Source organism: Spizellomyces punctatus, assembly GCF_000182565.1.
Source record: "Spizellomyces punctatus DAOM BR117 chromosome Unknown supercont1.6, whole genome shotgun sequence".
Lineage (NCBI taxonomy): Eukaryota > Fungi > Chytridiomycota > Chytridiomycetes > Spizellomycetales > Spizellomycetaceae > Spizellomyces > Spizellomyces punctatus.
In genome coordinates this window covers 765,736-777,052 of record NW_015971542.1, presented here as the reverse complement: position 1 = coordinate 777,052, position 11,317 = coordinate 765,736, and the positions used below count along the sequence as shown (strand labels likewise).

At 47.1% G+C, this 11,317-nt stretch overlaps 8 protein-coding genes across 8 annotated transcripts; 4 read left to right on the top strand and 4 right to left on the bottom strand.

Moving 5' to 3' along the window:
- Nucleotides 1-5: 5 nt before the first annotated feature.
- Nucleotides 6-762, top strand: SPPG_04006 (uncharacterized protein). Its single transcript, XM_016752255.1, has 2 exons — nucleotides 6-224; nucleotides 299-762. Exons 1-2 carry the CDS (start codon nucleotides 40-42, stop codon nucleotides 672-674), a joined length of 561 nt encoding a protein of 186 aa, XP_016608945.1. The 5' UTR covers nucleotides 6-39; the 3' UTR covers nucleotides 675-762.
- SPPG_04005 (uncharacterized protein) lies at nucleotides 689-2,532 on the bottom strand. The gene is made up of 8 exons (XM_016752254.1): nucleotides 2,483-2,532; nucleotides 2,229-2,326; nucleotides 2,029-2,146; nucleotides 1,889-1,957; nucleotides 1,800-1,820; nucleotides 1,639-1,730; nucleotides 1,461-1,572; nucleotides 689-1,400 (listed from the first exon to the last, which is right to left on the bottom strand). The coding sequence occupies exons 2-8, from the start codon at nucleotides 2,278-2,280 to the stop codon at nucleotides 839-841; spliced, it is 1,026 nt and encodes a 341-aa protein (XP_016608944.1). The 5' UTR covers nucleotides 2,281-2,326; nucleotides 2,483-2,532; the 3' UTR covers nucleotides 689-838.
- Nucleotides 2,533-2,645: 113 nt separating this feature from the next.
- Nucleotides 2,646-3,487, top strand: SPPG_04004 (uncharacterized protein). The gene is made up of 5 exons (XM_016752253.1): nucleotides 2,646-2,804; nucleotides 2,879-2,931; nucleotides 2,989-3,097; nucleotides 3,173-3,266; nucleotides 3,331-3,487. The coding sequence occupies exons 1-5, from the start codon at nucleotides 2,666-2,668 to the stop codon at nucleotides 3,353-3,355; spliced, it is 420 nt and encodes a 139-aa protein (XP_016608943.1). The 5' UTR covers nucleotides 2,646-2,665; the 3' UTR covers nucleotides 3,356-3,487.
- On the bottom strand, nucleotides 3,418-5,287 carry SPPG_04003 (uncharacterized protein). The gene is made up of 7 exons (XM_016752252.1): nucleotides 5,000-5,287; nucleotides 4,909-4,927; nucleotides 4,666-4,841; nucleotides 4,491-4,612; nucleotides 4,319-4,425; nucleotides 3,867-4,260; nucleotides 3,418-3,801 (listed from the first exon to the last, which is right to left on the bottom strand). Exons 1-7 carry the CDS (start codon nucleotides 5,249-5,251, stop codon nucleotides 3,576-3,578), a joined length of 1,296 nt encoding a protein of 431 aa, XP_016608942.1. The 5' UTR covers nucleotides 5,252-5,287; the 3' UTR covers nucleotides 3,418-3,575.
- Nucleotides 5,267-6,000, top strand: SPPG_04002 (ubiquitin-related modifier URM1). The gene is made up of 3 exons (XM_016752251.1): nucleotides 5,267-5,342; nucleotides 5,425-5,583; nucleotides 5,649-6,000. The coding sequence occupies exons 1-3, from the start codon at nucleotides 5,314-5,316 to the stop codon at nucleotides 5,764-5,766; spliced, it is 306 nt and encodes a 101-aa protein (XP_016608941.1). The 5' UTR covers nucleotides 5,267-5,313; the 3' UTR covers nucleotides 5,767-6,000.
- A 29-nt stretch (nucleotides 6,001-6,029) lies between these two features.
- On the bottom strand, nucleotides 6,030-7,397 carry SPPG_04001 (60S ribosomal L10-like protein). The gene is made up of 4 exons (XM_016752250.1): nucleotides 7,298-7,397; nucleotides 6,971-7,061; nucleotides 6,530-6,776; nucleotides 6,030-6,464 (listed from the first exon to the last, which is right to left on the bottom strand). The coding sequence occupies exons 2-4, from the start codon at nucleotides 7,050-7,052 to the stop codon at nucleotides 6,137-6,139; spliced, it is 657 nt and encodes a 218-aa protein (XP_016608940.1). The 5' UTR covers nucleotides 7,053-7,061; nucleotides 7,298-7,397; the 3' UTR covers nucleotides 6,030-6,136.
- Nucleotides 7,398-7,502: 105 nt separating this feature from the next.
- SPPG_04000 (uncharacterized protein) lies at nucleotides 7,503-9,301 on the top strand. Its single transcript, XM_016752249.1, has 7 exons — nucleotides 7,503-8,050; nucleotides 8,111-8,217; nucleotides 8,298-8,326; nucleotides 8,385-8,517; nucleotides 8,587-8,634; nucleotides 8,689-8,745; nucleotides 8,807-9,301. Exons 1-7 carry the CDS (start codon nucleotides 7,563-7,565, stop codon nucleotides 8,956-8,958), a joined length of 1,014 nt encoding a protein of 337 aa, XP_016608939.1. The 5' UTR covers nucleotides 7,503-7,562; the 3' UTR covers nucleotides 8,959-9,301.
- On the bottom strand, nucleotides 8,956-10,109 carry SPPG_03999 (5-formyltetrahydrofolate cyclo-ligase). Its single transcript, XM_016752248.1, has 8 exons — nucleotides 9,970-10,109; nucleotides 9,772-9,900; nucleotides 9,669-9,709; nucleotides 9,512-9,608; nucleotides 9,410-9,448; nucleotides 9,302-9,347; nucleotides 9,170-9,240; nucleotides 8,956-9,113 (listed from the first exon to the last, which is right to left on the bottom strand). The coding sequence occupies exons 1-8, from the start codon at nucleotides 10,064-10,066 to the stop codon at nucleotides 9,010-9,012; spliced, it is 624 nt and encodes a 207-aa protein (XP_016608938.1). The 5' UTR covers nucleotides 10,067-10,109; the 3' UTR covers nucleotides 8,956-9,009.
- Between the last annotated feature and the right edge of the window lie 1,208 nt (nucleotides 10,110-11,317).

The window sequence follows — 11,317 nt, the reverse complement described above, 5'->3', positions numbered from 1 at the left end:
TGATGCAGCTTTTGAATTTCAAACCTTTCTTCTCCAGACATGTCGGCCACTCAGTCTCACACATCATCATCTCCAGATGCCATCTTTAGAGAGTTTACTGCTTACAATTGGGACAAGGACCAACGGTTCCAGCAAGGCTTACAGTCCATACTGACGAAATCGTATGACGATTCCGCAAAGAAAGAGGAAGCTATTGAGAAAGCAAAATGCTTCTATTACTCCAAGTAAGGCATCTGGAGCTTTCTTCGTTTAGATGTATTCGATTTAACAACTACCACTCCCGCTCGCCTATTGATAGGTTCTTTCGTCCGATAAATTACCTACAATATCTAAAGTGGAAAACTGACCAAAGTTCGGCGTCTCCCTCTCCGGATATGTCCAATGACATAATGCCAACTGTAGCCAGCCAAAGCTCGACAGGCGAGAAGGAGGAAAAGAACGATATATTACCGCAACCCTCTGAACAGAAAGTTTCAGAGCCCCAATATCCACGCAGCTTTCAGGAACTTTGCGAGATGGTCGCAAGAGGGGAGGAAGTTCCGGGAATACGAACGATACCGAATAAGATCAATGAGGCTCCTCCTAGTGAGAGTCATTTAGCACCAAGAAGAAAGCCGTGGGAGACGAAGCCAGAAGGCGCTGAGGGGGCCAGTGCGGTCCAAACCGCAGATTAAAAAACATTAATTATGTTTTAATAGATGGGACTGATCCTTACTTAAAGGCTCTCATTAAGTAAAGAGGAACATAACTCTTCAACTGAACAATATGGCTATACTTGAATCAGGCTACTAACAAATACGCCGCCCAGTCTTATCTTGGGCGCAATGATACAAAATCCCTACAGATCAAGATACAGATACGCCGAAGCATACGACACGGAACTATCACGAGTGCTCGTAACCTTACTAGACTGAGCATAATGAACAAACTTGATCTCTGCCTTTTTTACGGTACCATTGCCGTTAGCTGCTCTCCCGGCGATGTTATCGGCGCCATCCGATTTTTGTTTCTTCCGTTTCCCGCTTGTGTCCTCATCTTCAGTCTGACCATTAATCAGTATGGCTGCTGCATTAAGTAAGACGCCAATCGGATGTCTTCCGCAAATCGTATTGCGAGTTTTCTTGAGATATGCCGTAAAACTCTTTGGGTCGATCGTTTCAATGATCTCCATCCCTTCACGGTCGAGTGTTTCAATACATTGATATATTGGGGTGTCTCTGTTCCCATTTCCTTGGTACGTGTAAGAAAACCGTGAGCCCCAATGACAAAAGTCAGAGGAAACCACAAACAGATTTTGAGAATCTGCGAGGTAAGATGCTAACAGTCGACCGAACTTTGCTTCTTTTTCTGCAGAAATGGCACCGACGAGAATCGGTACAATGGTGTACGGCTCTTGCTTTCTATTATAACAGTCTCATTAGTCGGGTAGGAAGTTCGTGCCATTCTCAGTATCAGCGTACTTTTCAAAAATCTTGTACACATAAGGGATGTGCATTTCAATGCTGTGTTCATCCTCATCCACTTGCTGACTCATCAAGGAGAACTCTCCAGTCGCTTTGAGCTTAGCGATAACTTACGAGCGATGGGCCAGATTTAATCGAACGCATCAGGTTGTTTTGCTTATTGGACGGCGCGTACCATCCTTGTCAAGTTTCAAGTTTCCCAAAGGTGTTTCGTACTCGTCGCACTGTGACAAGGCACATCCGTCGAGATAGAAGTGATGGCTCGGACTACAAAAAGGGACGCTCCTATATTAGAAAGAGATTCTGATTCCGAAAACGTTATATTCAGTTCCTTACCCTAGTACAAAAACTCGTTTGCTGCAGATGAAAAGTCCGGGGCAGATTAAGCTTGCGTGCCATGACTACCATGCTTGTGCGACACCTACATGGGCTCTACATCGACGCACTTGTACGCATATGCAGCAGCGGGTCCGCTGTAAGAGTATCCAGCATGTCTGCGGAAACGAGAGATCAGCCCCATGTGCTCATAACGTATGTTTCGAACAACATCCCATATGACACACACGGTGCAATGATTGCTCTACACTTTGTTATAGGCAAAGGAAAATTACTCAACGACCCATCACTGCCAGAGGTAGGAACTTGAGCCAGCCAGCCATTAAGTTCGCTTGAAAGTCTCTTTCCTAATGTTCCAAGAAAATGAATAGATGGCCTTAGCAGTTCAATTTTTGACGGACACAGTGCCTAGTAAAAGATGATGCGCACCTGAACCAGAGTACCAGGACCCGGCATGTGATGCATCTCTGATGACCGTCATTGTTATCCTCGGGATACTAGGTTTGCCAAAATGCCTAAAAGCCCTGCTGCGGTTGGCGGTTACCTTCACACAAAGTCAACGGAAACTCCAAAACATGTCAAACTTTTGTCAAACAGTATAGTTCCCACTCCCCAACACTATCAGTATCTACGCAGCAAACTACAAATAGCCTTTATGCTAAGGCGATGACAATAGTACCAACCTCCTATCACTCGAGTGTCCTCCGTGGTCAGTCGGTAGTAAAGAGTTCAAGGTTGGGTTGGGCTGCGGCGATCGTCGCAAAACGCGTGACGTGAGCCTGACACGTGATCATCTTACCAAAGCAACTCCCGACGTCCTTCACAAAGCGTTTACCTTTTGTCAACCGATCAATAGCACGCACACCATGCCATCATTAACAAGCACGAAATCTGGAAATGCGTCTGTATCAGAACATTCCCGTGAAGCAGCCGAGTATCTGAACAAGAACAAAGTACCGCAGATTATTCAGCAACTCATTTGTGCGTGTCTTTACGAGCAACCAGGTCAGTCTTGAAATCATGATGTATGGTCCCTCTATAATGAAATAAGACTGATCTTTACACGTCGCTCTTAACAGATGACCCAAGAGAGTTCATGGTCCGGAAACTGGAGGAAATGCGGAGTGCAAGGGTACACAAAGGATAGAGTTTTCTTCGTCGACAATGCCTTAACCACTGGCGTCATTAGGCTAGAGGTCAATCCCTTATACTGTTTACGAGAGGCGACCTACAAGCATTGTTTCGCATATTTGATGTAACTGGGCGAGGTTGGATAACAAAGGAGCAGTACGACGCAGGTAAGACAGTCCCCTACGTCATAATAAAGGTTTCTCGATACTCTGCTCATGGCATGATTTTGAATGCGATGACAGCAATGAAAAACATTGGCGCGGCGGAAAAGTCAAATCAGCGGCCAAGTGGTGTGGATCAGAACCGAATACGATCCGACACCTTTGTGGAGGAAGCGTATGTACATGACATCGGTGCCTTCTTGTCAACTTGTCAGCTGATATCATTGGCGCCTCCGCAGATTGTCTGCACTTAGCCGGGCATAACTAATACAAAGTTAGACTAGGGAAATCAGATGGATGTGGATTGTAAGAGCTGGCACCTGACATTTGCAGCTTTAATGCATCTCTCTCTAGTTTATTAAATAGAGTCCATAAAGCACATCGTTATCTGGCAAATCAGTTCAACAGTCCCAGATGTACTTACATCGCCAGATTCGGCCGTTCTGACAACCATTACATGCATTCTAGGCGTCCACATGATTGTCTAGAAACCAGTCTTGAATGACTTTTCCAACATCATTTTCACCTTTTCCCTATCCATTGCGAGCACAACCCGCACGTTGGGCCCCGGCACCGGTGAAGCACCCCACCAATCCATATGCGTCATTCCTCTTGTATGGTGTCCGTGAAGCTCTACTTGAACGTCCCAATCTTTGTAACTGGTAACACTCGAGGGATCGAGAAGTGCAACCAGTGCGTATAAGTCCGGCCTACAAAAAGTGAAATTAGAGACAACTTGTGACCAGTCAAACACAGTCAACGTCGGAAGACTCACATCAAGAACGAGTTGGCGCCGTACAAATAATCCTCGTGCTGTGTTCTAATTCTTGTCTTTTGTCCCGTAACCGCATCCGTAGAGACACCCAATTGCTCTTTGCTGACTAGTACGGCGGTCGGAACGGTGGGGCCAGGACCACCAGCAAGAAGTTCGTGTTGTGCTCTTGAAAGCGACTCGGCACAGCCTGTGACCGTTCGCAAGAATTTTCCGTATTCATTGACTGGCGCAGTCTGAGTCAAGTAGTCAAAGAATGACCATGGGAAGCCATGTTCAACCGTTAGCTCCCAAGTGATCAGGGTGAGTTTGGGAGGGTTGGATGGGGTGGAGAGTTGTGATGATGAATGGAAAACGATGTGGGCCGCCTCGGGATCACAATGAATGTTGAACTCGGCTGAACATGTGTAAGAATTAATGAGGCAGAGGCCATCGTAGCACACAATCATGCTCACCCGCTCGATTGGCATTACCCTTTGCGAACAAGCATCCGCCCATTATGTAAACAGACTTGACTTTTGTTAAAAAAGTCGGATCTATCGTGATGGCGATAGCTATGTTGCTGAAGTTACCAAGAGTCAATTTATAGGACCGTCGAAAAATGGATGGTTGACGGATGATACTCACGTTAATGGTCCAATGGCCACAATCGAATAAACACCAGGGTTCTCGTTGACCATTCGAATCAACGCAAGCGCGGCGTGTTCCTTCTGTTCCTTTATATCGTGTGCGCCAGGCAATGTCAAATCCTGCAGGATAGTTAGCAAGAGCGTGCGTGATGCTGAGGATAAACCCTTTATACCTCATGAGTCGTGATGCCTCCCAACCCGTCGGTGCCGTGACCAGGCCACAGCTCTTTTTTGACAATACCACGAACGAGGGGACCGTCTGCTCCAGGGTAAATAGGAATATCCTTTCGATGGGCTACTGAGAGGAGTGTTTTACAGTTTTCTACTGCCTGCCGCATGTCGACATTGCCTGCGTGGAACCAGATCAGCATGTAGATCTGGCGAGAGATCAGCGTCTGAAACCACGGTTTCGTTACCGTCAACTATTGTGAAAGCCTTATAATACAGTTACTCTATGATTGACGACTTCCAGGGTGCAACATTTGCAAACGACGACCGTTATCGTACCTTTACAACAGCTTTTGGATGCTGCAGAGCAACCAAGATGGCGGTAGCATCATCTATACCAACATCCGTGTCTATAATTAGCTGGATAGTCTCTTGCTCCTGGTTTTCCATTGCCCTTGCGTTATAAATGTACGTTGAGGATTGCCGTCGAAAATGGTGTTCAGTAATGGTGGAACCGCAACCCACGGCCGTCAGGTGAGCGGATTGAAGGCGACGTAAGCAATCTCTGAAATGGCTACGCGATACCGTCATCCTGACAGCCTTGTTTTTATTCTTCTGAGATCTTTTGGATTTCCAACGAGATTGAACTGTCGATGGGCCTCACTATACATCTCCAATTTAGGTGCGTACGGAGGCTACGAGTACCTTACTTGATCCTCCCATCGTCCCAGAAACATGTGCCCTGGCTTACTTTTCTGATCTAGTGGAGGAATGGAACTCCTCTTCAATAACGAAAAGGAAAAGACCGTGACTCTCCCAGATACCTTTACTCCAGCCCTTGCAACCCTCAAGGATCTTCTACCATGGATGCGTGACAACCTGCTCAGCGAGCGCGCTGAACTATTCATGCAAGGAGACACGGTGTAAGGACCCGAACAGAGATCAGTCTTACATTGCCTGGAATCTCAGTTAATTCTTGCTCCTGTAGACGCCCCGGAATCTTGGTATTGATCAATGACGCGGACTGGGAATTGGAAGGGGAGCTTGAATATGTACTGAAGGACGATGATACGATAGTCTTCATATCAACGTTGCACGGCGGGTGAACGACCAGTCCATCAGGTCCGGTTGCTGAGAACCTTGATACATCCGGGGACATAGGAAATCTGATAGTAGTTTTGTCACAAAGGGAAATCGAATAGGATTGGAAGCATGGACAACGGCAGTAGATAGGATAGTGGATGACATTGCCATCATTCGCAGCTATCTAGCGATAGGAACCTACTTAGGCCACTCTATAGTTTAATAAACAAACAGCAACAACTGGCTAGATAAACGAAGCTATGTCATGCTCAACCCATTCTTGGGTCTCTGCTCAGTCCTTCGAGCATTTCACAAAAATCACAACATTTACGATGCATTTACGAGGAAGACAACGTGCTCATATTTATTGGTTACAACAATATTTTGCCAAAATTAAGCGGCCAGTCTCTCTTGGCGGTCGAAGAAAGCCTGAAGGGGGCCCTTCTCCGCAAGGTATTTGACATAGCAACCATCGGGTTGAAGCATACCAGCCTGGCGGGCAGCGACGTAATCCTCACGCGAAAGCTTGGTGAAACCCCACTTGTTGGACACAAGCACCTTTTGGCGACCAGGGAACTTGTACTTTGCACGACGAAGGGCCTCAGTGACAACAGCCTTGTTGCTGTCCTTGGTTCGGACAGAGAGCAAGACCTGACCAATGCTGACACGGGCAACCAGACCCTGGGGCTTTCCAAAAGCACCACGCATACCCTGTTGGAGTCTGTACCAAGCAGGATGCCAATTAGATCTCACAAATATCACATGCGAAACATCACGTAAACTCACCGATCGGCTCCGGCACAGGACAACATCTTGTTCATACGGGTGACGTGGAAGGGGTGGACACGGACACGCATGTGGAACGAATCCTTACCCGCCATCTTGACGATGTATTTGTTGGCCGTGATACGGGCGGCCTCAAGAGCTTCCGAGGAGATCTGCTCGTGCTCATCGGAGATCAGGTGAACCGTCAGAGGGAACTCATCGACACCAGCCTTCTTCCGACCGAGATCGAAGATGCGAATCTTCGGGTCTATTGAGGAAAACATCTGTCAGCATGAACGCAATAACAAGCATCCGCAGTTTCCAATGTCAGCAGCACATGCCATGGATGCCGCCGATCCTCACAAAGCTTCATTGAGTAATACCACTTTGCTTCCACTTTGAAACCCCAAATACGCATTTCCTCGCATTCCCCTGAGAAATAAACACCAATGTCTTACTCACCAGGAACACCACGGCAGTACCGGGATTTGGGGTACGGCTTGTTCTTGCAGTAGCGGTAGCAACGAGCGGGACGGCGACCCATTTTGTCTTCCTAAAGAACGAGGAGAGCGACCACATATACGGCGTTAGACCAAGCATGACGGTGGAACCTCCCCTCCAATTGTCCTCGCCTCATTTCCCTCCCGCTTCCAACGATACAATGCCCTCCACATGAACACCGTCCGCTACAACCCCATCGCCCTTCCAGTCCCATGGCAGAGCACAAAGCCATTCCTTTCACCACGCTCCATCGTCAGTTCGTTCCCTCGAATGCAAATCGACGCTCACCTTTTGTTTTGATTTTCAAAGGAAATTTGACAACTGCAGAAGGACCTTTTCAAGGCGTTTCGCCCCTTCTACAGATTACAAACTCTGGCTGGAAGAAAATTGTCAGCATTACTGTGCCTCCAAATATGTGGGATAGTCACCTTGACATTTGTCACGTGTCATACTGGTGATCTGCGCTTTGTACGTAAGTCTTGGTTGTGAAGATCCGCTTTCTGGACAGCAGATCGCACGCTAATGATCCACTGGCATTGCCTGGCATAACACCATGGCTCGGGCGCGGAGGCGCCAACGAATGTGCGACAGGTGTCGCACGAGGAATGGCAATATCAAGTGCGACGGGAGCCCTGCGAATGTACCTTGCACTTTTTGCAAAGAACAGAACCGGCCATGCCACTTTTCAAAGATAACGTCCACGACCAGAAAAGGATCATCGGGCGTGGCTGCAATAGATGGTCGAGCTTTTCTGGGGAAGAAGCGTGTGGATGTTCTTGTGGCGGGGGATGCCTCCAGAACAAGAAGGGTGGGCGATCGAAAAGTTGCCGGGAGAGTCGCGACGTACAGTCGCCTATCCATGGAGAATGGACTAAAAGGCCGTCAAGTTTTCAATACACTAGTCCGCAATTGGGAAGGCTTGCCCACTGACAGAGGGCAGCCCTTACCTGTTTTGACTTTGCATCACGGTGGAAAGGCTTCCGAAAACCATGAAGGTCCTCGAGAAGCAGATAATCTTGCAAATGCGCCAAATGATGAAAGGTAAGAACACGCACACACTTGGATGCTATCCACTGCATGTTTCAACCGAATTATGACTAGACCTCAAGATAGTGGCCAGCTTGAAGATGCCGAAAGGATCGTGATGGAAGATATAGATACGGCCGTTCTAGACCAACAAGACGTTTCACAAAACAATCCAAATTTTGGTGCGAGTTGAGCGTAACTTACCTGACTTGAATGTCTGGAAGAAGCACTGGAAGGGAATACTGATTGGGGCTTTCTGTAGACTCCATCCGTTTTCGGTTGCCGAGTTCTGTGGGTGAATGGACGCTTGACTACCGCAGGGCAATGTACTAACGGGCGCTTTTTAAAGGAGCTCTTGGACGCCATCCACCTGTACTCCTCTCAGTTGTACAATACTGATACAGAACATTTGCCCCTATTTGAAGATGGGACACTGCAGGATATGTTTTACTCCATGAATGGCTCGGCTTTGATCGCTCTGGGTACGTATCTGTCAGGAGAGCTTTTTACAAGTGGGAAATTACTAATGATATGAGCTTGCGCTTTTTCAGGAATACTGGCCCAAGAATATATGCGGAATCTCTTACCTTCAGCAAAAGGTACTACAATCTGACGAGATTTGACTGGACCAGACACTGAGATTTGGATTTTAGGAAAGCAATTGACAGATGAGCAATGTGCAATCGCACCGGCGTTCGATGACATCGTTGGTATGGTAAACGAAGAGGATAAGTCCTTCAGAAGGGTATTGGCTCATAGACTTTGTTTTAGGATCTGCCCCACCGGATACTGTTGGCGTGGCTGAAAAAGATCGTAGATATGTGTACAAGTCAGCGTTGAGAGATCTGGGTACTGCAATAGGGGAAGGGTGGGTTGATGCATCCGATGAAGATGCGGATGTTTCGAACGATGACGAAGAGTAGGGATGGGAATCATTGTATATATTATTGGGAAACACTTAAATGCAGACAGGATCACTCAATTACGCCTGTCGGTGTAATCACGTAATGCGGTTTCTGGTCGAAGGACTCCCGTGGGACAGGCGATTCGATAACTTGCTCAGACAGTGCCAACGCCACTATTGCGCAAGAATCAGGGAAGCAGTATGGGAACTCCCTGCGTTGAGAGACATACCTGTAATTGGTGGTGGTTTTCCTGCTGATGCGGACCAGTCCGCGACTTTTCGAAGATAGCGGTCGTAGTATCTGTAGACGTAACCCGATCAATCTCTGAGTAGCATATAGAATAAATAAGGAAGATCCTCACCCTTTTCCGTGGCCCATACGCCATCCCTCTCCATCAAAGGCGAGTCCTATGAAGATGGAACAAGATAATGAGCTTAGTTTATTCATCCCAACATCATCTGTCTACTACCTGGTACAATAACAAGGTCCAGTCCTTCACTTTGCAAGGCTGTTGATCCCAAATTGGTGAGACCGAGACGCCTCGCAGTGATGTAATGCTCAGGATGCTTACCATTCTCTCTTGCCTCGTCCAAGAGTGGTTCAGGAATATTCCACTTATTGGTTGGTAGTGCTTTGTAGTCGTCCCAAGAAACCAACCGTACCATTTCCTGAAGTGGTACTTATTACTTGTGGAATGATAAGGCGTATAAGGGCTGGTTCCAACTTACCATTACGTTACCGTCACATCTCGGTATGAAGCATTTTTTGCCTTTCCAAATCAAAATGGATGAGTCCAGGGTGTCCCGTATCTGGAAGATATTGGGCATTTACCTTTATCAAATAGATCTCTAATGATTTCCGTTGTTGATACTTCTCCAGAGGGCATACTAATGTACACGCTAATATTTCGACTTTGCTGATATTCTTTCATTGCAAATAGCTTTTGTATGACGATATTGGCTGAACTCGAACAAATATTAGGTTGAGACCAACGCTCGGTGGTTGTACGCGACCTTTTTGCCTACGCACATTCCTTCCTGACAATGTCTGCTGGCACTTGCGCTAGTCTTTTCCTCATATCCTTGCGGAGTGCATTCTTCAGTGCCCGTATCGTTGCGTGGTCCATACTATCTATCGTTTTGTAAACTATTTAGAATATGTCTTTTTCAGACTAGGAACATTCTGCTGGGGAAAGTTGATCTTGTGCTGGATGACGCATCAAGGCACATGACACTCATGTGACTGACTGATTACTCTGGTCTGAGTCCCATCACGATCTAGTTTTTCTTGCCTGCGTACGTTTCTGCATGTAACCTCTTTCTTGCCCAAGTCGCACGGGGTTTATATTGACAACTAACGTTAGCATGAGGAGGCACCCGGAAAGTAAACGACGATAAAGACATCATACACTGAGTAAGAGCGAAGAAGAGGAGAGCGAGGGCAATGAAGAGCTTCATCGTGAGTGTAGCTGCTTAATTGATGAACAGCTGGTGCTTCTTGTGTACGATCGATCATTGATTGATGGATTGGCTCCTTTTATAGAAAAATGCTTCCATCCTTTTACGATTCAAAATGTGTACAGTATCTGGAGTAATGATATCTCACTGTAGGTATCTTGGCCCAGCCTTTTTTCCACCAAAGGAGAGCATACATGAAGTGGCTGCACATTTTGGGACAGCTAGGAGCCCATTGATGCCTGTTTCAAGTAAGGAGAACGAGGAAGATTTCTAGTCTTGAATTGGAAAGACATCGAACGAGTACATAGTGGGTGATAGTCTATAAAACAGTCGTGACGGGAACCGTAGCTTTACGCTCCAATCTGTATTGCGATCCAGTCAGTTAAACCCTTGACTGGGTATCAATACTGCTCAAGTTATCATTGAAAATGTTTGATGCCGGATGTTACTTTCATTCAAGGGCTACCATCATATAATTGGCATGTCTATACGACACTTGACGAGAGCAAGTGTCCCGCGAGTGAGGTTGAGGATAGGCTCAACACCACAGCGATGGGAAGTTGGTTTCCAGTATGGTTGGACCGGTCATTCAACCGGTTTTATGATATAACCGGTTTAAATGCGTGCTGACTAGCAAGTGTGTCGCTTTGCATTTCCAACTCCAGACGGAGACAGAGGCCATGGATGACTTGTTCGGCTCAGATTCGGATGGGGACGTTCAGGCGAAACCTCGGGCGGGTAATAGGCGTATTGCTTTGAGCGATGAAGAGGGAGACACCAAAGACAGAAACACACCCGAGCCGTCAGGGGAGGAGGAGGAAGAAGCGCGGGGACGATCACCATCCCGGTCTCCCCCGGGGTCACGGTCCAGTTCTCGCTCGCGCTCCAGTTCTCGGTCCCAGCCGGGGGACATTGACAAG

Bases quoted from the DNA above. Each gene is read 5' to 3' on its own strand.
- SPPG_04001 (XM_016752250.1), bottom strand. From the start codon at position 7,052: ATGGGTCGCCGTCCCGCTCGTTGCTACCGCTACTGCAAGAACAAGCCG. The intron at 6,777-6,970 runs GTGAGTAAGACA...TTTCCTCAATAG, and splicing joins GTACTGCCGTGGTGTTCCTG to ACCCGAAGATTCGCATCTTC. The intron at 6,465-6,529 runs GTGAGTTTACGT...TGCTTGGTACAG, and splicing joins TCCTGTGCCGGAGCCGATCG to ACTCCAACAGGGTATGCGTG.
- SPPG_04005 (XM_016752254.1), bottom strand. From the start codon at position 2,280: ATGACGGTCATCAGAGATGCATCACATGCCGGGTCCTGGTACTCTGGT. The intron at 1,731-1,799 runs GTAAGGAACTGA...CCCTTTTTGTAG, and splicing joins AAACGAGTTTTTGTACTAGG to TCCGAGCCATCACTTCTATC. The intron at 1,573-1,638 runs GTACGCGCCGTC...ATCGCTCGTAAG, and splicing joins CTTGAAACTTGACAAGGATG to TTATCGCTAAGCTCAAAGCG.
- SPPG_04002 (XM_016752251.1), top strand. From the start codon at position 5,314: ATGGGCCTCACTATACATCTCCAATTTAG. The intron at 5,343-5,424 runs GTGCGTACGGAG...TTTCTGATCTAG, and splicing joins ACTATACATCTCCAATTTAG to TGGAGGAATGGAACTCCTCT. The intron at 5,584-5,648 runs GTAAGGACCCGA...TTGCTCCTGTAG, and splicing joins TTCATGCAAGGAGACACGGT to ACGCCCCGGAATCTTGGTAT.
- SPPG_04000 (XM_016752249.1), top strand. From the start codon at position 7,563: ATGGCTCGGGCGCGGAGGCGCCAACGAATGTGCGACAGGTGTCGCACG. The intron at 8,051-8,110 runs GTAAGAACACGC...AATTATGACTAG, and splicing joins AATGCGCCAAATGATGAAAG to ACCTCAAGATAGTGGCCAGC. The intron at 8,746-8,806 runs GTATGGTAAACG...ACTTTGTTTTAG, and splicing joins GGCGTTCGATGACATCGTTG to GATCTGCCCCACCGGATACT.
- SPPG_04006 (XM_016752255.1), top strand. From the start codon at position 40: ATGTCGGCCACTCAGTCTCACACATCATCATCTCCAGATGCCATCTTT. The intron at 225-298 runs GTAAGGCATCTG...GCCTATTGATAG, and splicing joins AAATGCTTCTATTACTCCAA to GTTCTTTCGTCCGATAAATT.
- SPPG_04003 (XM_016752252.1), bottom strand. From the start codon at position 5,251: ATGACGGTATCGCGTAGCCATTTCAGAGATTGCTTACGTCGCCTTCAA. The intron at 4,261-4,318 runs GTGAGCATGATT...ACACATGTTCAG, and splicing joins GGGTAATGCCAATCGAGCGG to CCGAGTTCAACATTCATTGT. The intron at 3,802-3,866 runs GTGAGTCTTCCG...CACTTTTTGTAG, and splicing joins GGCGCCAACTCGTTCTTGAT to GCCGGACTTATACGCACTGG.
- SPPG_04004 (XM_016752253.1), top strand. From the start codon at position 2,666: ATGCCATCATTAACAAGCACGAAATCTGGAAATGCGTCTGTATCAGAA. The intron at 2,805-2,878 runs GTCAGTCTTGAA...CGCTCTTAACAG, and splicing joins GTGTCTTTACGAGCAACCAG to ATGACCCAAGAGAGTTCATG. The intron at 3,267-3,330 runs GTATGTACATGA...GCGCCTCCGCAG, and splicing joins GACACCTTTGTGGAGGAAGC to ATTGTCTGCACTTAGCCGGG.
- SPPG_03999 (XM_016752248.1), bottom strand. From the start codon at position 10,066: ATGGACCACGCAACGATACGGGCACTGAAGAATGCACTCCGCAAGGAT. The intron at 9,348-9,409 runs GTAGTAGACAGA...CCATCTTCATAG, and splicing joins GGACCTTGTTATTGTACCAG to GACTCGCCTTTGATGGAGAG. The intron at 9,241-9,301 runs GTGAGGATCTTC...TTACGTCTACAG, and splicing joins CGTATGGGCCACGGAAAAGG to ATACTACGACCGCTATCTTC.